Raw genomic sequence first — 27,757 nt, forward strand, 5'->3', positions numbered from 1 at the left:
GTAATAATAACTGCGTCGTTTCCAAGCAAAAATCCCATTTTGGTACTCGGCACACGGCGCGTAGGCATGCGTAAAGTGTATCGTCAAAAAAGGTTACGACTTACGAGTACGAGATGCGTAGAGTTCTGGGCACCAAGCGTCGCGTAGGCGTCGCGTAAGCGTAATCGATTTATAAGTGAAATTTAATTAGTTAAAATCATGTAGTCGCTAGACTCGCTGGCGTCAGATGTCATCGGCGGATGTATCTACGATCTTACTTTCTCGACAGATGTAGGTTTTTTCATTGTTTAATATATGTACCTGTAAGAAGTTCTGTTTTTTACGCGTGTATTACGCTACGCCTGTCGTAATGACAACAGAAATCTCATACGCTACGCTACGACGACGCTTCGTGTGCGGACTTGTTTGAAGTTGTACGTGCTGGTAGTGCTCTCGTTCTACGCGCGTATTACGATACGCTTACGTGTCTTTTACGCTTACGCGCCGTGTACTGAGGGCCTTTGTCGCTTGCCATAAGTACGCTTTAACAGGTTATTTGTATAAAGGTACAAGCAAACCTCATCCCAATGGTAAGCGACATAGTGGGACCTTTGACTAGACTTCGAAACAATTAAGTCAAATGCCGTTCAAGAAGACTTACCTGAGGGCCTACCACGACCACCGAAGTTTCCAAATTGCGGGCATCTTTCTTTTTTACTCAAATTAAAGCGTAATTAGATTGAGAGAGGTAGATGCCCATAATTTGAGAACATCGGTGTTCGCGGTAGGCCCTCAGCAGATTATAGTTGACCTTGCAGATAAAATACCTACCTGCCTCCAAGTCTCGGAACCGGTTTTCAAAATACCGGTTCCGAGAACAATTAAGAACTTTATTGTAACCTATAAAACCCGGTTTATTCGATGAGCGACGTAATGGCCGATCGACCTGGTGGTGGACCACGTGAACATAGATACCGACATAGGAAGAAACCGGTTTTATTGTTCTAAACCGGTTTAAAAATAACGGTTTTTCGTGCGAAACCGAAACTAAAAGGTGATAACGGTTTGGAAATTTTACCGATCTCCGAGCCTTGCTTGCCTCAATCCCTTTTCCCACTCATTACGAGTGTCGATCCAAGTTTAATTCGTTAGTTGTAAAACCGTTAACTCATGATTTGATTCTGTCTGTGTATAGTTATATAATTAGTGAATAAGCTAATTCTCGTTTTTACACGCAAATATAAGATCGATTAAAAAAAATTATATAAAAATCCTTTACAGTACATATGGGGCTACTTTATAGCACTAGTGCGAGAAGTAGCATATTATGTTACTGTGTCGAACATTTAAAGGGCCATATGTACTGTAAAACGTTGTACGATACATGTGCGAATAGGTAATTCGCAACTCGTGTCGATTTAAAACACTCCCTTCGGTCGTGTTTTAATTTATCGCCACTCGTTTCGAATTTCCTATTTTTCGCACTTGTATCGTAATGTACTATTTTATACGTCTGAAGAAAAGGAAAGTCAGGTGATCAAAAAATACGTATTGGTTCTTACTAAACATTGTTTCCAAGATAACATGAGATGACCCATCTAAGGATACTCCATACTATACTAATATTATAAATGCAAAATTATGTCCGTCTGTCTGTATCAGATTGGATAAAAAATAAACTACCCAAATTACTAATTCCACGCAGAGGAAGTCACGAGCAAAAGCTAGTATATCATAATAGGTATCATATATCGAAATATTTATTTGTTTTACAAGGGGGCAAAGTGGTTGTTTCACTGCTCGTGCAAATATTGATACCCGAGTAAGCGAAAGATTCCAAAATTGAACATTGGTTTGGATAGAAATGATTTCGGAAGTGGAATCTTGAGTGTTGCGAGCGCGCGCGAAGGTTTGAAACAAAATATTTCACCATACCGAATACTAACTGTAAAACATCAAACAAAATCAAATCTAAATGAACGTTATTATAAATAAATAAATAAAATAATAAATAAATAATACTTTCTCATCAGTTTTTGAACACTCAAAAAAGCCTTTACGCGCTGGTGTGGTAGAAAAGTATTTTTTGTACGGAGAGCGGACAGCTGATTAAACAAAAAAAATCTTTTTTCTCGCGTTGTCCCGGCATTGTGCCACGGCTCATGGGAGCCTGGGGTCCGCTTGACAACTAATCTCAAGATTTGGCGTAGGCACTAGTTTTACGAAAGCGACTGCCATCTGACCTTCCAACCCAGAGGCTAAACTAGGCCTGGTTGGGATTAGTCCGGTTTCCTCTCGATGTTTTCCTTCACCGAAAAGCGACTGGTAAATATCGAATGATATTTCATACATAAGTTCCGAAAACGCATTGGTACGAGCCGGGTTTGAACCCGCGACTTCCGGATTGCAAGTCACACGCTCTTACCGCAAGGCCACCAGCGCTCTTCGACACTAATAAAAAAAAAATCACATCTGAAAAACACTCCTAGTCGCATTATATGCCTTGTACGAAGTTCTTGTTATACCTTAATTCAAGCTTCGAACCAATTAAGCTAACTTTACTACCAATGTTTACAACCAACTCAGAAACTATACCATAATCGAGTCGTAAAACAGCTCATTACAATCCGATAACACCTCATTTGTATATTCCAGCGTGGTGCGATGGCGGTGCGGTGATGGATGGCGCGGAGGCGGGCGCGGGGGCAGGCGCGGGCGCGGGCGCGGGAGCGGAATCGGCGGCGCGCGGCGCAGCACTTGAGCGCGCGTATGTGCATGAGGTGAGTACAACATGATTTTCAATGATACTGTAACTAGGACTGATTACTGATTTATAACTAAATGTATACATTAAGGGGGCATTCTACAAATAGGACTACTTTGTCGGGGACTTTTGACGCGTATATCAGCTACCTTAACCTACAGAAATCTATTATACAGCAAAATTATACAAAGTTATCATGCCAAACATCGGCTTCTTAGCTTTATCAGAAGTGTTAAAAACTTGCGTTATGTACCCTACATTTATTGGATTTATATTTTGTGACTAAGTTGCCAACTAGCCTAGCTAGTGCTCTATAACGCCTAGATAAGGCGTATTCGATTATCCTAAATTTTAGATTTAGCTAATCCGGACGTGCCGCTAAATACAAAACCCTGAAACTAACATTTTAGAGATGTCAGCTCACTCGATGTCACCTGACATTTAAAACTTATTTATTAAAAGCTCGTAAATTTGCAAGTACCTGTCCTCCTCCCCCTCTTTTTAAAAACACGCTATTTGAATCTGAACATAACTGCTTAGAACGTTCATTGTTAAGTAGTTTATATATTTGAATTTCATGTACCAATAATGCGATGTTTGTGACGTTAACCTTTTAACGCTCAAGATTTAAACAGAGTGTTACTTATAATCATTTTGGTTGTTGGTCCCCGCCTGCGATACTTACCATCAACAACAATATTCTTGTGGGGCTTGTTTTCCTCTTTTTTAGTGTGCAGTCGGGTTTTTTTTTAATAATATTTTTTTATTTTATTTATAACTTTTTAGTTACCCCCAAAAAACATCCTATGACACTTCCGTGATCAAGACAAATCTAACGATACCTCATATATCAAAATCCATCAAGCCGTTTAGGCGACAGGAGGCCACAAAGAATCAGACATACATACATATATACACTCGAAAAACATTACCCTCCTCGCTTTGGCAGTCGGGTAAAAAATACACAATTCAAGCCTCATTGCCTCCTTGAAGTCCTAACAATTCTATATAAAAAATACAAAACGACTGATTGTTGATTGACTATAGTGACTTATGCCTTATCTCAGTATGGGTTTATCTCAGGGTTTTTTTTTCTATGGCTTTGCGTAAATTGCAGGTGTACGAGCAGGCGGGCGAGGACGGCGACGATGCTCGCGCGCCCGCGCCCCGCGTGCAGGCATTCCTCGAAGACCTGGACCCTGGCAGCCTTGTGTGTGACGTCGGTCAGTATTTCACTCAAACTATTAACTATACTTTACAAATATACTCAAACACACCCAACTTGTCAGTAGAAAAAGGCGTGAAATTCAAATTGGGAGATCGACCCTTCGCGCCTATATATCTTTTTATTTGTCGCCTTTTTCTACTTACAAAGTGGCTGTGCCAGAGTATATATTGAATTTATTAAATGAGCAAAACTAGACCTTAAAAATATCTCAGTATATATGTAAGACATCCGCAACGCAGGCCTGATAATTTTAAATAACTAATTTTAGTTAAATAAAATAACTAACACGCACCGTGTTAATGTGTTCATCACACTGGCAGCCCTACTGCGCTGCATGACCAATAAGATCTGTTGGACCAGGTACGATTCGGACCGATTCGCAAACCCTGTCCCTCAGGCGCCGACCAAACTCCCTCACGAATTATTTGGTCTCCAAAACCCTTGGTCCCGCAGTCTCGACTGCGACTGCAATAAAGCCTAGTAGTAAAGTCAGCTATAGAATTGAAAACAGATGTCATATGCTGACAAAAATGTGACCTAGGCCGGATACGATCCAGCGTGTTCAGCTTACGCGGCTAACACTATAACCTGTAGGCCACCCGGTTATGGCGGCACCCACTCGAGTATATGCATTTTATTTAAAGGCGCCTTTGATCTAAGGACGAGCTATATGTGGGTGCTTGCAACTCGTATAGAAATCCGATAAAGACCATTCAAATGAAAGTACTTATTTTAATTTATTGTTCCCTCGTTTTATACCAATCCCAGTTAAGTTGTAGATACATTTAACTATAAAACTCTTCTATATCTCCTCGATATCACGAAAGATACATATAACCAGCAAGTATAACCTATTCCGTTTCACAAATACTTAATTATTAAGTAAATTCTACTCAAATACTCCCACGCTCGACCTTTGATCCCAACAAGCTTTTTTATCCGTGGGCGTAACATTTACAGTACTTAATTACCCTGCTTCTAAGAAAAAATAACAAATACAAGTAGATATCACAGGGGGAAACGTCATAGTGTGGATATCCTATCAGTGTCTATGTGCGTACGACATGTCAGTAACATATACAGTGTACACGCAATGAGCATCAATGTGTGTAAGTTTCTTAGGGCAGTTATTTTAAAATACTTTGGCTTAACCATGGCAACGAAGTAGGAGTAAAAATTGTTATTTACTGCAATTGACAAGCACGCGTACTGTGTAATGGTGTCTTTCATTTTCCTTTTGTAGCGAGAGACGCCATCACGAATATTCGCCGAATCCCGATATGTGTGGCCGCACCCTAACATATTCACCGGTATAAATCTACAGCGTGCAAGATTGTCTGTCATTTATCAAAATCGAGATGTTGTCAAGTGTCATTGGAAGTATTGACTCCGGAAATAATATGGGATTGCATAAATTAGTAGTTTTTGTAACTGTATATTTTATGATATAATCAATTAATCACCCACTGTATCTCCTGAATACAGCTTTTCGTATAGTTTTCGTGTAGTTATTTCGAGTCCACTAACCTTACGTTTTGTTACATTAACACGGCCACTAGCGACCACTATAAGCACAGAATAAATAATAGTACTACCGTACAGAAAGGAAACTTCCTACAAAGCCGAAGTTTGACAGCGATTCAGGGCCGAATAATGTTGTCCCTTTCTAATATATGGAACTATCCCTTTTGGCTATTTAAGGTTGTCATAATTCATGTAATTATCTTATCTGTGGTTGTGCACGCAAAGGGACGTCAAGTTGTACCAACCCTAATAATTTCTCGGAGCAATGCCGAGCCCGCTCTAGTTTCTTCCCCCTGCTATAATCTCAAAAGTGGTCAAGTTTTTTAATTTCTTTGCCTCTTTCTTACTCATCAAACATGTGATGGCTCCCCTTTTGCACGCTTCAGTTATCTTTAAGCGTAAGCGTCATTCTAGACTTCTCGTCATTCTAGATTGTCTGTTCTGTATTAAACACTATTACTTATATTTAGGGTAGCCATAATTATTCGGAACTGATACGGGACAATCGGATAGTAAAGGCGTTCCGGTAAATACATAAATAGTTTTGCTGTCCTATTGTCATAGGTAAACATAGGTATTCTAGGACAACAACGGAACAGGTACAAAGTACAAATACGGGAGTCGATCGTTCAATACGGTGACAGTTATGTATGGCAAGTGGCAACCCTAATACTTATATTGCGTCTTACAGCAAAGGAGCTTAAAATTATTCTGCTTTAAAACATTCAGTACCTGGGCGACCGAGCTTTGCTCGGTTATAACTATTTATTGTAATATGGTGGTCTATAGGTGATAATCTTAACTATATCTTTTTACTAAATTAAACTTGTCTAAAACAATAAAAATTAAAAAATTATATATAAACTTGAACATATAAAAAAAAAAACAAAAGTTAGTCACCGGGCGAGATTCGAACCCGTAACACTCGTTTAGCAGTCCGCGTCTTAACCCGCTGGACCAGACGGACAGTGGCCGGCAACACGAAATTAGCGACCATATTCTGCGTCGAAAGGAAAACGCATGAAAACTCGAAAACACGCGTTTTCCCAAACATAAGACTAATCTAGATAGATTGTATACCCCCAAAAACCCCCATATACCAAATTTCAGCGAAATCGTTAGAGCCTTTTCCGAGATCACAGAAATATATATATTTATATATATATATACAAGAATTGCTCGTTTAAAGGTATAAGATAAGTAGATTTTGAAACGGCCCGCTTCCGCTGCCGCTTGTTCTTATAGTGGCACCCGATTATTGTGATATTGTTTTGGTCAAGGCGTAGGGCAATGCCCTTTCTTATCTGGAAATCTTCGGCTAAATTTGTTACAGTTGAGCCTATAATAAGACTGAAAGTAGTGTTTTTGTTATTTATAAAGGAATACAATTCTCGTAAATTATTTCTTACCAAGAGAATTCGTATCAGGAACTCTAAATAGTAGCAGAAAATCATTGATCTATTATACTACGTAAGAACCGGCACAGAGAACCAGTATTTTGCTCCATGAGTTGTTGTTTTGACAACAAACCATAGGAGCGGAGCGTGAATCTCGCGACCTTTACGCGTACGATAGATAATTAAAATAGGGGGCCGCTACGTACTGCATTTTGTATTTAAGTACCTTTTGAATACATCAAATTAGTTTTTATGTTGCTGGATTCGAAGATCTATGCACTCAAAACAAAAACCGCCGTTTTAACTTTGGACGCCTAGATTGACGAATCCAGCAACGTAAAAACTATTAAAATGCATTCAAAAGGTACTTAAATACAAAATAAAGTACGTAGTGGCCCCCTTTTTTAAATATCTATCGTTAAATTTGAATAATCACAATTATTTAGCAGTGGCGCTAGTGAGCACGTTGATGGGCTGTTAACAAAGAACGAAAAAATACCGTTTTCGTTCACATACAAAAAATACCGGTTTCCGATCTGGGCCTGAGTGAGATAATGTCACATCACGATCGCTTGTTGTACGAAGCGTTTTGACTGGCGATGCGCGTGCGCCACATTTACTTAAATTGCAAATCAGTACCCCTAGTGTAAATTGAGTCGATAGCGAAACGTAACGTACGCGTTTGCGTTAAGTCTCATTTTGTATGGGTTTTTGAACAGCGCGCCAAGCGGGACGTTTTGGAAAGTCAAAAATCTCATACAAAATGACACTTAACGCAAACGCGTACGTCACGTTTCGCTGTCGAAAATATTTACACTAGGGGTACTGGTTTATTAGGAACGTTTGAACCTCATGGGAAATATACTCGATTGCCATTTAAAAAAAAAAACAAATCATGCATGAAGCTAATTATGCCTTTAATTTTAGGAAGCAAAAGGGTGTTTACGCTGCTTTTGAAGTACCTTTTGTTTTTTCTGACAGTATATTCCATAAATCGATAAATGTAATATAATGTACCTAATGTAAGCGTTTATTGCAGACACAGTCAATAATATACACAACAAATAACAAATGAAATTTAAAAATGAAGAATGAATTATAAAATAACATAACTAATAAGAGAAGGCGAAATTGTATTATATTATATTATGCATATCTAATAAAATGTTAGGAGATAATCTTGAACTTCCCACACGCTTCTAAAACAATCTCAGACGTAAACGAATCTTAAGGTCTTCATAATATTATGAAAAGCATATCGCATGATATTTTGACCTTTTCAAATTTTCCTTCGCGACACCTACACAACAGCGAATATTACAAAAACAATCAGAATAATGTGTAGTCATTTAATATTTACATTCTATTAGCAATATTACATATCAAATGTAGGCACTGCCTACTTCTGTTTTGATAGGTGCCTAATATCAGTATCAAGCTGAAACTCTCTACCAAGATTCTTGTTTACAAAACATGCGTCCTAAGCATCCTCCTGTACGCATCTGAAACGTGGACAACCTACTCCAAACAAGAGCGTCGCTTAAATGCCTTCCACATGCGCTGCCTACGTACGATTCTCGGAGTCACTTGGAAGGATCGTATGACAAACGGAAGGATTCTCGACCTTGTCGACTGTTGCAACATCACTGCCATTCTAAAACAGCGAAGGTTGCGGTGGCTAGGCCATGTTCTACGTATGGACCCAGATAGACTTCCCCGGGCATTGATGTTGAGTGAAATTGCATACGCCAAAAAACCAGTCGGACGCCCAATGCTTCGCTTTAAGGATTCCTGCAAGCGGGACATGTTGTCCTTCGGCATCGACTCGAACACCTGGGAAACGGAAGCCCTTAAAAGAGGGAAATGGCGTAACCTTCTACATGACGGCATAGCGAAGCATGATGAAGTCTGGCTCGATGATTTAAAGCAGACAAGACTTCGGACTGCACAGGAACCATCAACAGATTCGCGCTTCACCTGCGATCTCTGTGGCAGAAAGTGCCGTGCTGCGATTGGGCTTTACAGTCACAGGAAAAGATGTGCCGCACCTCCGATCTCCGACGGCGCACGAACCTCTTCTTCTTCTTAATAACCTGTCGCTGCAACAATCATCTGTCAAGATGCTGTGGCCAATAATGATGATGATGATGAATATCAGTAGAATTTTGTTTCAATAACTTTTACGAGGCCCAAACTTGGTCACTCACAGGGATTCAGAAGAACACGCTATGGAGCGCAGCATTCTAGGTGTTTAACTAACTGATCGCATAAGAAACACCACGCTGCGCATTGCTAACGTAGGCGAGAAAACTGCTAAACTAAAATGGGACTGGGCCAGTCACGTCTACCGCATGCATCCGGAGAGGTGGGCTAGCATAGCCACTAAGGGGATGCCGGTAGAGGGCCGAGGACGGGGCAGGCCCAAACGGAGATGGCGGGATGACCTGGACAGCTTCCTGAACAAATCGGGAGTCCTTTGAGGCCTTTGCAGGCAATGGGGCACTCAAACAGACTAATAAAAAAAAAACCTTTACAATGAAAATTGATTGACGATTTCTAAAGATGTCGTCTAGATTTTGGCATAAAAAATATGTTTCGGCCGAAGATTCTATTTCTTGGCCTGGAAACTGCCGAACCTTTCGGCCGCGCCGAAACTGTGTTTTTGGTATTACTCTGGCCTATGTTTCGGTTTCGGTAGGTTTTAGTATAAAAATCATATTTCGGCCGAAGGAAAGTGTACATCAGGATCCAAAAATAACACCACACAGTATAATACCACCAATTTTTAGGGTTCCGTAGCCAAATGGCAAAAAACGGAACCCTTATAGATTCGTCATGTCCGTCTGTCTGTCCGATTATTTACTACTATTATCACAACTAGTAAATACATAAAACACTCACTGCTTGATGTGATTTTGATATAAAAAAATTTTTAACACCGCGTTTTAGGAAATACGCGTTGGGAACAAAGTGCCATCTTTTGAGTTATTTGGTAGGTAATTAATTTTCTTTATCAACAACTATGTAAATTGTACCTTTAATTACATGTTACGCATGTTATTTGAAATAATGTTAGATATATTTTAGTGTTAATAGCCAAAAAAATAACTAAAATAATTTTCCAAAATTGCTGCTATCGATGAACTAAGTCAAACTGTTAAGTATCTACATAAGAAATAACCAAACAAGATACGGTTTCAACAGAAGGAAACTTTCGGTTTCGGCATTAAATCTAGTTTCGGTCGGACACTACTAACACTAACAACCATGGAACTTCCATTCATGAACACTGCGCCCCTGATTGATTATACCACCTCACTTTGCTCGGTCGGCAAATTCTCGTGTAGGTGATGTGTAGGAGTGAACTGAGGGTTCAAGCTTTATTTACCAGGGTTTATTCCATAATTAGTTCGCAAGACAACATTGTAATCCCCAGGAGATATTTACTCCCACTCCGTTCAAATGTTATCACGTAACTGACCTGGTAAACATCTGAGGATAGAAATATATTTTTCTGTTCCCTGTGTGTGCCTGGACAGGATTTCTGATGAGAGTAGATATATATGGCCTCTTTATAAAAATGTTACAAAATTTAATACATATCGACGGTATACTTCCAAAACATGGTAACATTGATAACTGACAAAATGCAAAAAAAAAAATGTTTGTACTTATATAAAATTTGTTCTAATTTTATGGTTTTAAATATATTTGTGGCATTTATAAATAATGATAAACATTATACATTACTATTTACCTGGAGACATTTCTTTCAAGACGCCATGTATTATACAACTAGATAGGTAATTTTAAGTTCACTTAATACTTATTCAACTATGCTCGTTAAACGGTAATAGAAAATCAGTAATATATTTTTTGCAGTATATCAGTTAATAAGGAGTGTAATGTTTCTTCACTAAAGGAAGGGAAAATTTAAAAATTGCAAAAAGAGAATCATATTATAACTCTTCACCTACTTAATTTATAACTATGTTTGTTTTCAAAATTTGCTTATAATTGTGTGAAAACTTATTTTGATCACTCTCATTATTTTTAATTATATACATTTTACATAAAAATGAGTAAATTTTTTTTACAGGCAAAACATAATAACATTAATAACTAACACATCCCGTGTTTTTGTCGGCCAATATTTTATATTGCTGATTTAAAAATATCAATTTTACCAAATCAAAGACAAATGTATTATCAATTTTTTTTAGTGAAAGACTAAATTAATAAACATATTTTTGGGCCAGCCTGTATGTCTAATGTCTACTTGTCATGCGATTATATTATTTACAGTACATATGGTGCTACTTTAACGCACTAGTGCGAAAATTAGCATATTACGTTACTGTGTCGAACATTTAAAGGGCCATATGTACTGTAAAACGTTGTACGATACATGTGCGAATAGGTTATTCGCAACTCGGGTCGATTGAAAACACTCCCTTCGGTCGCGTTTTAATTTATCGCCACTCGTTTGGAATTTCCTAGTTTTCGCACTTGTATCGTAATGTACTATTATTTATATACGTTCATATTATTTCCAGGTTGCGGCAACGGGAAGTACCTGAGCGTGAATCCGTCCGTGTACGCGGTGGGCGGGGACCGCTGCAACCGGCTCGCCGCGCACGCCCGACACCATGACAATGAGGTATGGACACTTATACAATTACTCGTAATAAAGCGCTTAATCTGTCGATTCCTAAAGAAAATCTCGGCACTTCACTCTGACTTCCACAACCGAAACGTTTGCGGGAGGAAACTATTAGGGAAAACCGACTCTTGTTCCATAAATAACCTAAAGAAGATTCAATATTAAATTCGTTTTTTTTTTTCTTTTTTTTTATAACGATAGGCAGGCGTTTGACCACGATCTCACCTGATGGTAAGTGATGATGCGGTCTACGGTGGAGCACGCTTACCTATGAGATACCTATTTACCCTAGCCTTGAAGAGACCCAGATTGTACTCATGCGGAAACACAGACTCGGGCAGGGCATTCCACTCCTTGGCAGTTCGCATAAGAAATGTTGAAGCAAAACGCTTCGTGCGTATTTGTGGAATACCTACCATGAAGCGATGCCGGAGTGCCGATTGTCTGGCATTTATACCACGATGGTGGCAAGCAAGCATACGGCCCGCCTGGTGGTAAGCAGTCACCGCAGCCTATGGACGCCTGCAACTCCAGCGGTGTCCCATGCGTGTTGCCGACCCTTTAAAAACCTGAAGATAGGAAAAAAAGAATCGATAACACGATACTGTGAGTTCATAACCTACCGGTTCCTTGTGTTTACAATGGACGCGCACACACTTTGAGGTGAATGGCTCAAACCCGATTCGGGAGTGCATGCGAAATCGGCTTGTAATGAGGCCACAATTCTCTTCAAGAAACCTTCTGTATATCTGTCACTCTGGGGTTAAACTGGTGATAATTCCAGGTGGTGGTATGCGACAACCTCTGCCTCCCCTTTCGAGATGAGTCCTTCGACGCTGTGCTGTCCATCGCGGTGGTGCACCACTTTGCCACCGTTGAACGGCGAGCCATGGCGTTACGGGAACTGGCCAGGGTGACGAGAATCGGCGGGAGGCTACTGCTGACTGTATGGGCTATGGAGCATGAGGGTCGAAACTTTCATTCCCAGGTACTTTAATATCATTAGACCTAAAGAGCACTCCCCTTTTAAACACTTTATCTCTATTCCATATAAATGTCTGGATTATGAAATGTTTACTTTACTATATAACATATTATAGACACGAACGGTAAGTTTCTCAGAAGCATAACGTCTGGATTTCAACATGATTTGACCATTTCATTGTAACGATAACGATACGTGCTAATGTAAAACGTAATTACCTTAATATGTAAGGTCAATGCTGCGAAATCCGTCTATTTTTACTCTCTTTTCATTTCATCACTATTTCTCAAAGGTATTGACAGTCTACATTTTTTCATTTAAGTTTTTTGACGGTTAATATTAATGTTATTTCCAGGATGTGCTAATCCCTTGGCATCGGCCCGCCACGCTATGTCCGCCCACACCGGCTCCTCGAAGATTCCTCTCCGTTGACCACGACCAGTAAATATCTCAGATTTTTACTAATAGAATACAAGGTAGTTCCAAATATGGTGACGTCTGGATGCGTTTAAAAATGGTGACAAAGTAAAATGGTATAAACGATCCATAAGAGTTCGAATGTTTACTCTCTATCCAATTTTCGCAGTACTTACACATATATTGTAAGCACAGACCATTTCAACTACATATAAGGGTGTACCTGATCTGTTATGGTATAAAATGGTGTACAATACAACTCAGTCGTGCCGGTCGAATGGTAGCATTTTACAAGTAAAATTGCACCCCCTTGTGGAGACCAGGTGCTCTTTGTAAACATTTCATAATGCGGTGTCTGCGCCTGTATAGTGTATGCACATATAACGAAGCCGTTCTTACGTCGAGTTTGTGTTTCCAGCAACGCCGAGCCGTGGAAGAGCCGCTCGGGGTCGCCGGGCTCGTCGTCGCTGTCGTCGCCGAACGAGACGTGCTACTCGTTCGTGCGGCGCGCGCTGCAGCGGCTGGCGGGGCGCCGCTCCTTCCTGCCGTCGTGGCGCCCGCCCGCCGCCCGCGCGCCGCGCGCCGGGCCGCGCGCCGAGCCGCCCGCCGCCGACCTGCCCATCGAGCTGCGCCGCCTCGACGAGGCGCCGCCGCCGCGCCTCCGGGCCCAGCCCCCCGACGCCGCCAAGTCGCGCAGCCTCACCGACATCGCCGACGTGGAGCGGCGCGCGCTGGTCCGCTCCCGCTCCAGCCTGCCGAGCCTCGGCGTCGAGGGGGAGCCCCCGCCCGAGGAGCCTCCCCCGCCCGAGGTGGAGCCGAGGAAGAAACCTCGGCTGGTGAAACAGAAGAAATCTATCAATGAGGACGACGCGGACGAGGATCTGGACAAGCCTACGGACATGAAGAGTCTAGTGGAGGAGATGCCTAATTTTAAAATCCACCCGCATAGATTATCGTCCAGGAAGCCTGGAGTTTTTAAGCAGACCTCGCTCAACGAGGAGCTGATGTCCGTGGAGAGGTTACGCGAGAAGGAGCATCTGAGGAGGAATATTCAGAAGCAGGCGTCGCTCAACGAGGAGTATCTGTACCGTCGCCCGGGGGCGCTCGACTCGATCCGTGACTCCATATTTTCTACGTCGGCGAACACGGCAAAAAAGTTCCAGTCCCTGAAAAACGGCCTCACTAGTAAATTCAAAACGTCCACAACGAATATAGATAAAGTGACCGTGTTCGTGCGAATGCTGCAGGGTTGGAAGAATCATGGACCGGTGCCCGAAGTTCCTACGCCAAACGACAATACTACTGAGCGAGAGGTCTACGGAAGCGAGAGAAATTACCCGGAAAGGCGGCATTCGAAGGAAGATGGCTCGGATTCTTCGAAGGATAGCAGTTTACAGAGTGACACTAGTGTCGATTCGGAGGACAGTTTTGCGTCAGTAATATATGTGCCCAAAGCGGACGGTTCGGGTGATCCCTTATCGCCCACGCCACTCTCACCCGGACCGACCTCACCCAGGTTAAAGGTGTCCTCAGTACCGACCTCACCTAGAATGAAAAGTTCACCAGGCCTACCGTCTCCGCGAATAAAACAAGCTTTCCCCTTAATACGACCACCGGCCTCCCCCAGTGCTGTCCAAGCGCCTGTCAATAAAATACTAGTTGCCCAATATAGTCTTAAAAATTATACCACTTCTAGTGCAGTGTGCACCGCTCCTCTAAAACCACAGTCAAAAAGCCAGCCTAATTCACCACCGAAATCGGAGTCAGACGAAAAACTTGCCAATACAAAGCCTATAGTAGCAATACCAGAACCACAACCAATTATCAATAAAATACCCCCTCCAATAGAAATATACGAAGAAATAGACCCAATACCGCCTATAAAAGAGGAGGAGGAAACGACGCCTTCTGATGTGACTAAAGAACTATTAGCTGAAATCAGTAGAGACATTGAAGAGATTCACAAACTAACAGCGGAAAGTAATCAAATAAAACCACGTGTTCTTCAAGATGTAAAACCTTATCCGAAAATAACATTACAGACGGTTGCAGAATTGCCCGAAATCCCACAATTTAAACCTAAAGAGCCTCGGAAATCTCCCACTAATGACAATTTAGATTCAAGGGCGGCAGATCGTAAGAGAAAAGAGAGAATAAGGCAAATTAAAGAGATGCTAAACAAAGGAATTCCTGCATCTAATGTCAGTAGGAGGCCACCGTTCCCGATAGTGCGATGTAACAGGAAAGCGGAGGCAATAGCCAAAAGTCACCCAAAGCTAATGTCGCTGGAATTATTCAACCCGGCCACCGATGATGTAGACAGTGACTCAAGTGGCGTTTCGTCACCCGACTCTGTCGACAGCGTTATAAGTGTCGTCCCGGAAGAATTACGAAAGACTGCCATAGAAAAAGGTAAGATTAAAAAGTTTTTTGGCAAACATTTCTTTTTTGATACAAGCCTTTACCCAATTTTATTTCAACAGGCAGTATTATTAGTTGTATGTTGAAAGAAACTCATCGAGATAAATTCTAACATACCCAAAGACTATTAGGTTGCGTTCTTTTTTCATAGGGTTCCTATATTCACCACCTGCGCCCATAAATCAAATAATGGGAAGTGAGCAATTTAGCTTGCAAGATTTGACCCGAACACAGACATCGGTTAGAACGTTTGCATACAAACATCTATGCAGTGGGGTCACTTTTTTCTGCAGCTAGCTGCACATACAATAAAATGAAAGTTAAAAAGCTTGTAAAAAAATGTCGTCATTGAGACAAGAGCTCTTTAATATTTATACATATATATATATATCACAGTCATTATTTATGCTTCAATACAATAGACAGGTGTCCAAATGAGGCCAATTTATACCAATTTTTTTTCATAGTCGAAATGATGGTGGGAAATATATTCCCCTTATCTTATTATTATTAATTTATTTATATGAGCCTAGGCCTCCCTCCTCCCTTTCCACGTATCCCGGTCTTGAACTGTCTCCCACCAGTTCCTGTCGAAGGCGTCAAGGTCATCTCGCCAACGCCGTCCAGGTTTGCCGCGACCTCGGGTTCGATTTTGTCCCCCCTCCATTATCTTATTAAGGGCTATCTTTATCTTTTGGCGATTGGTTAACTTTGATATTATAACAAACAGACGAATCGTTCTCAGGAGTAAATTTTGATTCTCATTTACCAATATATTAGACAAACATTCACTATTTGCGTCACATGTTTATTTATCGGCAAGTTTTCGCTGTCAAACTTATCCCTCTTTGTTGCAGACCTTCCCAACCCATCAATAGTGGAGCCTACTAATGAGAAAGAAGACGACAAGCCTGAGAAATCTCCTTCGGTATCTCCGTCGCCACAAAACCTATTAGAAGCGGTGGCTGAAGTCGCTGCTACTTTAGACGAAACCTGTGAAACTGTAATAAAGTCCAGCCCAAGATCGAAGCGAAAGCATTTAGAAAAACTTGAAAGCACTGAAGCGATGGCCATCGTCCAAGGAGCTTCAAGTAGTAGCAGTAGTAGCAACTGGAGTCTTAATAAACTCTCTCCAGGTGATTTGAGGATTTTAGACGACAAGTCCCGGTCACATACCAGCTCAAGTGGTGGAAGCTCTTCAAGCCTGGAGCGACTCTCACCAGGCCGGAGGTCAAAAGAGCGCTCTCCAAAACTCGGCAGCACCAGCAACTCCACGTGGAGTCTAAACCGATTATCCCCCAACAGACCCGAAGGACGCTCTCTAGACGAAAATCTCAGCAAGAGTCACAGAAGCCCAACTAGAATACCATATGATTCAGTTTCAATGTCAAGCACCGACTCCGAGAAATCTATCTCCAAATCTGAGAGTTTCAATAGGATACAGAATGAACCTCTTATTACATGCAAATCAGACATGCTAGGTAAAGAAGAAGAATGGATAGCTGATCAGCACGAGCGCGGTCATCATTTAACAGAATTTGCTGAGAAACTTAGCGAGAAGTTGCTTCAGGAAATAGACCAATACTCCAAGCGGATTAACGAGGAAGACTTCGACTTGCCGAGTAGTAGTAGTAGCGAGAAAAGTATTTCCCTTAGACTTAAACGGGAAGAGGAAGACAGAAATACACAAAAGATTCTTGATGAGCTTTCTGATAGCTTACAACACCTAGACGATCCGTACATTAGTAAAATAGGAACTGACATGCATGGTTTGAATAAGCTAAGCGCCGAAATTCAAGAGCGGCAAAAATTCATAGCATCCTTAAACGACTCTCAAGAGACGGATATAAATAAACTCTTCCCGAAATGTGGAACTAAGTTGAAAAGCAAAAAGAGGTCGAAAGACGTCGATCCTATTATAAACAAATATAGGGAACTTAAAAAGAGCATGAAAGTAACCAGTGATGAGGACATTTATCTCAATAACTGTGCCAACATCCAATATAACGTAACTAAATCTACAGAAGACAAATTACCTGATATGGACACTAAAAACCCAGACGATGATAGCGCGATTTGCTCGAGCAACGGTAACCCTGAAATCACAATCGATTCTGGAGCTTATGATACCAGCCAGTCGCTCGAAACTGGGTACTCGCTAGAGTCAGAAATAAGTGTAGACTCACTATGTACCAGTACTGACAAAAGGTCGTCACTCAAAGTCGGACAATCGACTGACTCGAGCGATATTGACAAGATGGAGATAAGTCCAGAGTCAATCACATCGCGATCAAGTGCCAGCACAGCGCCGCTAAAGTCTGGATTTTCAATTGAGTCCAGCGACACGTATGCAGGAAGCGATTGGAGTCGACGAGATAAAACTGGAAGCACCGCTTCGCTCGGCTGCGCGAGTTTAGCTTCTTTACCTTCATGCAGCGAGTGCTCTAAGGATAGAAAGCTGTTGGAAACGCGGTCGTCTTCAGAAGATACAGCCCCGGCTGTGACATCAGCCAGAGCCATACCTCACGCTCCACTTCTACCATCCCTAAGTGACGGTTCAGATAGCTTACCCTCAGAAGGCGGGGCAGTAACCTACCACAGATATTATCACGTTTTTAAAAGAGGCGAGCTAGACCAACTGATCGAGCAGTACGTCGAGAGTCTCCACGTCGTCTCCTCTTTCTACGACCAAGCCAGCTGGTGTGTGATCGCGGAAAAAGTTCAAGTGTGGACTATTTAATTTCCCAAGAGTACCTTTAATAGTGACTAACACTATACAAGTGACCTTAACGAACTCAAGTGAGTGTTAAAAACTGACCCGGGTGTTAAACCGATTGCCAAAAGCGAAGCTTTTGTTTTTAATATACTTATTCTTAGTCGCTCTATACCGGTTTACTAGTTGTTACTTATACTGTGTCTACTCGCCCGGGCTACGTCGTGTTTTAACAGACGAGCGTACCGGACCGCGACCATGGTCCGGTCCGCCTGTTCGATCGAGTGGAAGGTGGTTTACCGTACGTCCGTTAAGGACGCAGCTATGAGTAAATGAAAAATATATAAGCCGACCGGAGCAAGATCGCTGTCCGGTACGCCCGTCTAAGAGCACTATTAACGGAGGGCGTTAAGGGAAATAAAAAATAATCCTAGTTTTTATCAGACTTTGAAAATAGGGTCTATATTCTGAGGAACGATTGGATTTTTTTATTTCCTATTTAGTATTCTGCGCGAGCTCATAACTCGCATAAAATGAAATCTAAGAGCTTTAAATAGTGAAAATAAATATAATATATTATATACTTCAGTGGCTCAATAATATAAGCTACGAAAGCTTATATACTATAACCGAGTCCTCGGGTTTGTGGCGTCGTGCGAGTTTATCGAAATAGTAACAGTTTCTAGTCATTATTATTACGACAATAAGATTAATAGCAACGAGAAGCAGCCATCATCGTAGTTCAGGACGACGTCACAAACCTCCTAGCTTTAGTCATGTGAATACTTCGATTTATTTGTTATAAAACTGAGCTGGCCTCTCGTAGTGGGTAGGGTTGACCGTACGGGTCACTCGTCCCGTATTGCCGATCTATATATAATTCTTATACTAAATACGGACCATTTAGTGAGGTTATAGAGTTAGTCATCGTAGTGAACCCTTGCCTAATTTAATATCGACGAGAGTACAAATACACGCGTCATACTCAGTGTACAGTTTGGGGTAATTTTTTCACCTTACTGAAATGAAATGAGGTGAAAAAATATACATATCTTGAACTTCGACTGTACTGGCCTTTAATTAAATTTACAGTTTGTCTGCACTTCATGCCCATTTCTACATACTGATTATAGCATAGGGTGACTGCTGTTATTGGCCCTACCATAGTAATTGGCCACACTTAACCAAAGAGAATTTGAAATAGAGGTGGATTGTCAAAGTAAACTTACTGCCATCTTTCGACACATGTTTAAAATTTTTAGAACGCCATTTGACTTTGCTCCTTATTCTTTCACTGATATGTTTTTAAATCTCCTCGAGCATAGACCAAAGGTTAGGCGGCATCTTTTCGAGCGATGTTGCCATACCTTTGGCCTATGTTCTAGTAGATGGCGCCACTTTCGGATATTTAACAAATTTAACACACACCAGTCAAATCAAAACAACATGACGTTTTAAGAGTTTTAGTCATGTGTCGAAAGATGGCAGTAAATTTACTGTGACTACAACGTTAACTTTGTCAATCCACCTCTATTTCAAATTCTCTTTTCTCTTAACAAATCAGAAAGAAATAAGGCAGTAGAAGTATGTTAAGAGTGGCCAATTTCTATGAAGTGGCCAATAACTATAGCGGTCACCGTAATAGAAAATATTTTATTGAAGTTGGAATAGAGAACTTTGAGAAAGATGAACTGAGTATATCAATAATTTATAATGCTATGGTATTACGTAGTAGATGTTTATATCGAAGCTAGAGGTAGAGGACCAAGCTGGCTCTACCCAGATTTTGAACTGACAGAGTGGTAAAAAGCTACAGCCATACACAATGGTTTATTATAAATCAAGATAGATTATAAGCATTCCAAAGTTGAAGCACTTACCTTCAGACAAAGCGTACAAGTTGCCTTTAAGTCGCATCTGAGCAAGGCAAAGAGCTCTCGCTCACCGAAAGAAAAAGAGATGAGCTCATGTTTAAACAACGAGTGTGACAAAGATGAAAGGAATGCGAAAATTTATCAAAAACAGAATTAATGAAAATTAATAACAGATTTCTTCGTAGGAATAGAAATAAATAAGTATGGAAGTATTTTTTGTGCTCCTTATGTATGAGTTATAAATCATAATATCATTGGCCATAAAATGAAAGATGTTTGCAAACCTTGATCTTTTTATAGAATAGATGTAACAATTCTAACAGCTGCTGGATTTCGTGGATTATTCGAGGCAGAATTATTATCTAAAGATTCTTTTTCCGTTCTTCAATTCAATGTCAGTTTGTAGAAACGGGATGAATAGCAAATAATTTAATTTTTCACACTACGGCGGATTGGCACAAGTCCGTGGTATGACAGCTTCGTTATAGTCCTAAACATTTAGACTAGGTTTAGTCAAATTTTGTCGTAGCTGTTTCTAATAGAAACTATAATAATTTGCTATCAGCAACGAGAATTTGAAATAGAGATGGATTGTCGAAGATAACTTTGTAGCCACAGTAAATTTACTGCCATCTTTCGACACATGATTAAAACTTTTGACTTTGATCCTTATTCTTTCACTGATATGTGTTAAATTTGTTAAATATCAATCAATATAAACGTTTGAATCATGTGTCAAAAGATGGCAGTAAATTTACTGTGGCTACAAAGCTTTCTTTGACAATCCACCTCTCTTTCAAATTCTCTTTGCTATCAGTCAACTTAAATACGAATTTTTTTCACAAAAATTCTATTGAATAAGTGAATAACGAATTTTAATGTTAATTTTTTATGACATACTTATTACTTGATAATGAATAATTTTAATTAGTGTGTAAAATTTAAATGCCGCATTCAAATATAAATAGCATTCATCGTCATTATTATAAATGGCAACACCACAGGCAAGAAGATGGCAACATTGGTCGCGTTATATACTGAAGGCAAGTATTTGGTATCAATGTAAATAATCGCTATAAGTATATAAAGGCTATTAGAAAATAATTATCAAAAAAATCAGTGAGATTAAAATTTAATATTAGATTAGTCATGCTTTTTTCATGTTTTTCTAAATTAATGAATCTCAAAATGTTTTTAGAAAAACATGAATTTGGCGTGAGTAGTTCTCATACTTCGTCACTAGGATTGTATGCAAGTAGTCACTACTGAAACGTAGCGAATAGGTAATATAATATATAACATGCACAACCGTTGGTTAAGGTTAATTTAATATATGTATAAGTCTTTATTGTAAGTCAGTTCCATCGCTAAAACGATCTTGACAAAAACGATTAAGAAGTCTAATAAATTATTAAAAAATATCGAAAAGAGTGGAAAGGTTAAGGGGTCGGTAAAAAAGGGATTACTTTGGAAATGTGTTTTTTGGGTCGACTGGATCTCAAAATGACCGGTTCTGCATGATCGGATCGCAAAATGACCACAATTGCAGAAAGCCTATATTTCAAAATAACATGGTAAAAAAACGACTACCTTGCAAAGTCTTCGTCTCAGAATGGTTAGTAGGTAGTTCGGCAGGTTAGGTTTGTCAGGTAACTTCAACCGCCCTGCCCAGAAATAGGACCGCCGCAAAGCGGGGCTCCGTGTAGTTATGTTGTGAAGGAGATGTTTCCCCTATTTCTCGACGCTTTGTAATTCAGATTACGCCATTCGAATTCCCATATCTACAGAAGTCTTAAATGAAGCTATACTCTGTATCTTTAGGTAGTTAAATAAAAGTAAACAAAATCTACCCTCAAATGGCTCCTTAAGCCAGTTGAGGGTAGATGAAAACATTACATGATCAAATAATATAGGTAAAAGTCAGGTCGTTCAGTCACAGATCCAGGCGGTTTTGTATTTGGTTGGTTAACCAATAAATTTTATACCTATCTGAAAATTTACAAATTGTTTGTTTACTTTTATTTAAATACCTAAAGATACAGAGTATAGGTCATTAATAAAATATAACTTAATTTCCTGTTGAACTTAAAAATGGGGCAGTCGTCTCGATATGATTATAAAGTGAACTAACGTGGAAGTGTGCACCTAATGAAGAATTAATTACGCTTGAAACGCGTGTAACTCTTTAGTGAACACCCGGCACTCCATCGTAGCTATTTGTAAACTACCGAACAACGTCAAACTCTGCAAGCATTTTTGATATTGGCAAAATCATCGTAAGCTATGTTTTTATTATCTCTTTCTTCATAGATGACAAGGTTTTTTACAACATGAATATAAAAGTAAAACATAAAAGACAATACAAAACACATATAAACATATTGAAAAAACCTAACCTAGGGTGCTTCAAGCAGCGGGGCAGGGCCCAAGCTGCCGGTGGTCAGGCCCACAGATCGGAACCGACGTACTATACGCGCCGTGTCCAAGACCACCGCCTTCTGCATCTGACCTTTGATCCAACTACCTAGCGAGAGTCTCTCACGATGTTGGTCGAGACTCGAGACTCTTCACTATCAGACTGCTCGCTGAAACGACTGACGACGATTATTATTTTTATTATTACAACTCTCTTGCATATTCGTAGATACATCTACTTGTCGAGTGGGTTTGCTGGAGTTTGCCAATCCGCAGAATCTCAAGTAACAGCTCTTCAGATTCCTATTGAAATTTTCCACCCTTTAAAGTATGTCGCGTTTTCAATAATCTCTACCATATTAAATTGTAAATATTATCTGGATCGAAGGACCAATACTAGATCATACGCAGGCACTTAATTGTATTTGTCAATTTCATTATTACTTCACAGTATTCTCTAAATAAAACATTTCATATCGGATAATCAATTACTACTTGACAAAATTATCTTACTGTAAGTAAATAAATTTACTTTTGAATTTGAAGCCTTGTCGGCGGTAAATTTATTTTATTTGGAAGTTGTGAAGTTTTTAAATCATATCAATGCTTTGGTATAGAGAACTCTATAATTTTCCTATTTTTGTAATTTGTATTTGAAAGCGTAATTTAATTTTAATATATTAAATTGGTTTTATTACGGGTGTTACACGGAAGTAGACGTATTGGGTCATACTCAGATACCTACATAATTAATTATGAAAAAAAAAACAAGCAAGTAATTTTAATAACGTAATTTATCGGCGATAAGACCGATGATTGTATTACCTCTATTATGAATATTGTAATATGTATTGTTTCTTTTATTGCAGTACATATGCAATAAACGATACCTATTGTATTGCATACCCATAAAAACGAGTGTTACTTAAACCAAAACTCGACAGGAACAATAACAAAAAAAAATTACAGAGATTCCGAGACTCGAATTATTGATCGACATATTTTGATCCGTTTCGAGGATCATCGACCGGAGCAACGGACATACACTGCGAGCTAGGGATCAACTCGCACGGCTACTTGCTGCTGCTTTTTGCTTAACCTAACCAAGATGACAAATTATAGGCACATCGACAAACGCCAAACGAAAGATAATGTATCGAGATGACAGATGCTACGAAAAGTCAAGTGACGATTTCCATACATTATTCAACGAATTCACTGCCAGCAACCCGCCAGACGGGCGCTCAGTCCGTAGTCGCTTTTCGCTACATACGCATTTTCCCATGTTATCGGCTACGCTCGTAGCGCGTAGCACGCCCTGGCACTGAATGTGTTAAGTATAAATTGGCATTTTCTATCAACCATTGTCATCGTGGTTATCGGCCCCAAGTTGCAAATATTATGAGCGATATTTCGACTAAAATTAAGTAGATTAAGAATGACTCACGCTAGAACTACGAACTGTCCCGAGTCCAAGGCGTGCGGCACTTCGTCAGTGGTTGACACTGTTCGGGCAATCTCGGCTCCATTCAGCCCAGCGTTGCTACGAGCAATTATTAGGGTTGGCACTTGACATCCCTTTGTGTGCACAACCACAGATAAGATAATGACTTTAATTTTGACAACCCTAAATAGCCGAAAGGGATAATGCCGTACATTAGAATGGGATAGCATGATTCTTCCCTGAACTGCTGTCAAACTTCGGTTTTGTAGGAAGTGTTAAGACACCTGTACGGTAGTGTTATTATTTATTCTGTGACGTTTTCTATGCCTCGAAAGCCTCGGTGATCACGTGATCTTTTCTATAGAAAACAAGGGTGAACAAAGTGTCGGGCGCCTCGGCCTGGACCCGGGACGTTCTAGCGTGAATTATCCTTAACTTAAATTGATGAATTTATTCGCGTTCGAGGTACCTTTACCCGTTAAAATTAATTTAAACGTAAATAACAGTGAATAATTCCAAGCAGATTAATCTACAGTATTTGCCTCAAGTTCCAAATACCATAAAGTCTTACGGCGTAAACTGACATCTTTCTCTTTACAATAGCCCCCTTAGAAAAATTAAGTATATCTGTGTATGACCCACAATTTTATACCAAATTATCCATCGTGACCTTAATTGTGAACCCCGTCATACCTAAAACTGTGTAAAAATTTCTTTTTTTGAGAAAAGGGACTTAATTCAGCCGGTGACATAACACAATCGATCGATCGTAGAATCTGACCAAGTATCACGTTAACATCTTACGTGTTAAGATTCCTTTTCTTAAAAATATCCAAATAATAAAGTATCTACATTTCGGCTTTTTAAAAACCAGTTCTTGTACATATTTATCCATTTTGTATTACTGAAAGAGTTAATGTTGGCTTTAACTGTGATATATAAATTAATAGAAGGGACACAGGATCGCGTTTGTTTACAGTTTCACAATTTAACCGCAAAAACTGCTGAGCTGTTCATAAGCTCTAGTGTAAGGCCTGAGTGGACGCTCGAAGCGGAGCGTTTGGCGGGCCGTGCAGCGTGGCATCGGGCTCACAAGTGATTTGAACAGCGTGCACTTAGACCGCTCCTATACGTTTGCCTTCGTTTAACATGCACGCTGCACGCCCAACTTGAGCGTCCACTCAGGCCTTACACTTACGGCTATGGGATACGCTTACTAATATCTCTATCGGATGCGTATCATTTTATTGCTGTTCCGCTCGCACAGTGGCATTGCGCTTGTGTCATGGGCGGGACAGCGATAAAATTACGCAAATGACGGGAAAATGTACGGAATTTTTCGTGCCATGTGTCCTTACTTTACTCAAAGCAAGATTTGTAATATTTTCACGATTCTGTCACATTTACTAAGAAAATAAATTGTGAAATTGTGACATTGGTTCTTCACGGGACTGTGTGATATTAATTTACGACCGCATGATATTCCGTAGGTTTTTATTGCTCTTTTTTATTAGCAATTGAGTAAAACCATAGAGGAATAGGTAAGCATAGAGTGCTCACTCGATACATCAGTTTCTTACCAAAACGCTTATTATTTTCGTAGTCGACATCTAGCGTCGACTAGCGGAATTATCAGTACCGCTACTTGACACGTACTTGTTATACGAATATATTTTTTTATTATTATTTCTCTATGGTAAAAATAATGAATACCTACCATAAACAACGCATGTTTAGATAAGAGTTTCGCATAGAATAACTTTGATGTTTGTGTTGTTCTTTGGTTCTTTGCACCCGAAACGTATGGATCATGATAGTGTTTCCTTCATATCACTAAATTGTGGTTTGGACACGATTTTCGAAAATATTTTTTTGTACCACATCGATGATACTAAGCGATCACCGTATCCGATGGACATCTGTAACTCCAGTGGTATTACATGATCGTTATCGACCCTCTAACTAAACGGCTAAAAACTATAGGGCCTCTACATTTTCGTAGCTTCTGCTGAGAAGAACAAAGAAAGGTATATGTTATTTATCTGTCTCACTTAGCAGAATAATGGCATAAATTATTTTGTGAGAAGGTAGATGTAAATACCTATTCACTTAAAAGTATACCTTTTTTCGAAAAACTATTAACTTTTTGGTTATTTCTACTCAGAATCGCAGAGGACTATCTTAAGAAGGAAAAAAGTGTAGTTTTTGACGCATTTGTACATACATATTGTATGGACCGTGACATAACTGACACCCAAAATTTGTATGAAAAACTGGGGACGCTTTGTTTTAATCAATAATCCTCGCGATTCTGAGTCGAAATAACTCAAAAGTAAGTTAGTCCGTTGGCTAACCCTGGAACGCGCGATCCTAAATAATAACTAGATGAACATTACTTAGATAATCGTGGCCAAACCTGAACAATCAGAATTAGTCGAGTCGAATTTTTACTACAACATAATGTTCGCTCCTATGAGGCAAGTAAAGTATAAACACTAAAACCCGTAGTATTCACGGTTTCGCTTGCAGTCGTTCATAAGACGAAGACTATTCCGAGAAATAAACCGCTCTTTTTGAGAAATACCAGACGTTGATTTAACTTTCCATGTGTCATAAATTGTGGGTTCCAATGTCGGTTTAAAGTGGTCCTTCGATCCGGATCTCTACAGTTATTGTCCCTTTATTGGGAAACATGAAGCACGTTTGACGTCTTTTTGACGCCAATGAAGGATATATCCGCACCGTAGATCCAACGCAGAAGATGGATTAATCCGTCACAAGGTCTAACGCCGAAGACGGATTAATCCGTCACAGATCAATTTCGACCTATGCATAAAGTTCAATTTCAGTTTTGACACTTCGGTCACGTGGCGTCCGAGTGACAGCTTTTGTTTTTGACACGACATCTAAAAGGTGCATTTTTAACGACCTTGGTTTTTTGCCAATTTAACTTGTCTTCTGCATTAAACCAGGATCCTAAACACATTTTCTTTTATCATTTAATGTGCTCTATTCGATACTAACGAAGTTTGAAACCATGATTTAAGATATACACATGAAAGTTTAATGGTTAATACTGGTCGTTCAAGAAAGATTGGCTAGGGTTTACTTTCTCTAACAGATAGCAGGAGCTCTTATAAAACTGCGAGCAGAACAGTGAGTGAGGTTTATCATAACACTAATGTAACGAGAAATACAGTAATACAATGTAAGCTTATGTCGTACTGTATACATTATACTAGGCGAGAACCTTCACAATAAAATGAAGACTTCAATACAACTTTGTTTTATTTTTACCTGACGCAGTTAAAGCCGGGGGCCTGATTCAGTATTATAAATAAAAATTAATCCGGTTTTTTATCCCATTAACATGAATAAGTCCATCGCTTTCACCCAATAACCTAGTTCATTTTAGATTCCATCAACTCTCAATAGTCCTTACACCCTGGAGGGTGCTGCCTCTGCGTGCGTCCCATGACATGGTGTACCCCTTACATTTCATTGAAGTGGCAAAAGGGCCTCTACAACGCATGCCCCCCAAAGATCCAGAACACCATTGTTCCGTGATGGGAAAGACATACTCGTACAAATAATAATATATAATGAATATAAATAAATATTATAGGGACATTCTTACACAAATTGACTAAGTCGAATGGTAAACTTAAGAAGACTTGAGTAGTGGGTACTTGACAACGATATATATAAAATATAAATACTTAAATACATTTAAAACTCCCATGTCTCAGGAATAAATCTGTGCTCATCACACAAATAAATACCGGGATTCGAACCCAGGACCATTGACTTCACAGGCAGGGTCACTACCCACTAGGCCAGACCGGTCGTCAGTATTAATTTTTTTTATGGTTGTCATATTTGATCGAGCCTTCAAGATCGCTCACATTAATTGGTGCATGAGATAGAATTGAA

At 39.8% G+C, this 27,757-nt stretch overlaps 1 protein-coding gene across 1 annotated transcript; it reads left to right on the forward strand.

Moving 5' to 3' along the window:
* Positions 1-3,807: 3,807 nt before the first annotated feature.
* Positions 3,808-27,104, forward strand: LOC133525143 (protein piccolo). Its single transcript, XM_061861402.1, has 6 exons — positions 3,808-3,966; positions 11,449-11,552; positions 12,340-12,543; positions 12,896-12,981; positions 13,376-15,369; positions 16,236-27,104. The coding sequence occupies exons 1-6, from the start codon at positions 3,840-3,842 to the stop codon at positions 18,116-18,118; spliced, it is 4,398 nt and encodes a 1,465-aa protein (XP_061717386.1). The 5' UTR covers positions 3,808-3,839; the 3' UTR covers positions 18,119-27,104.
* Positions 27,105-27,757: the final 653 nt, after the last annotated feature.

Source organism: Cydia pomonella, chromosome 14 (genome assembly GCF_033807575.1).
Source record: "Cydia pomonella isolate Wapato2018A chromosome 14, ilCydPomo1, whole genome shotgun sequence".
Taxonomy (NCBI): Eukaryota; Metazoa; Arthropoda; class Insecta; order Lepidoptera; family Tortricidae; genus Cydia; species Cydia pomonella.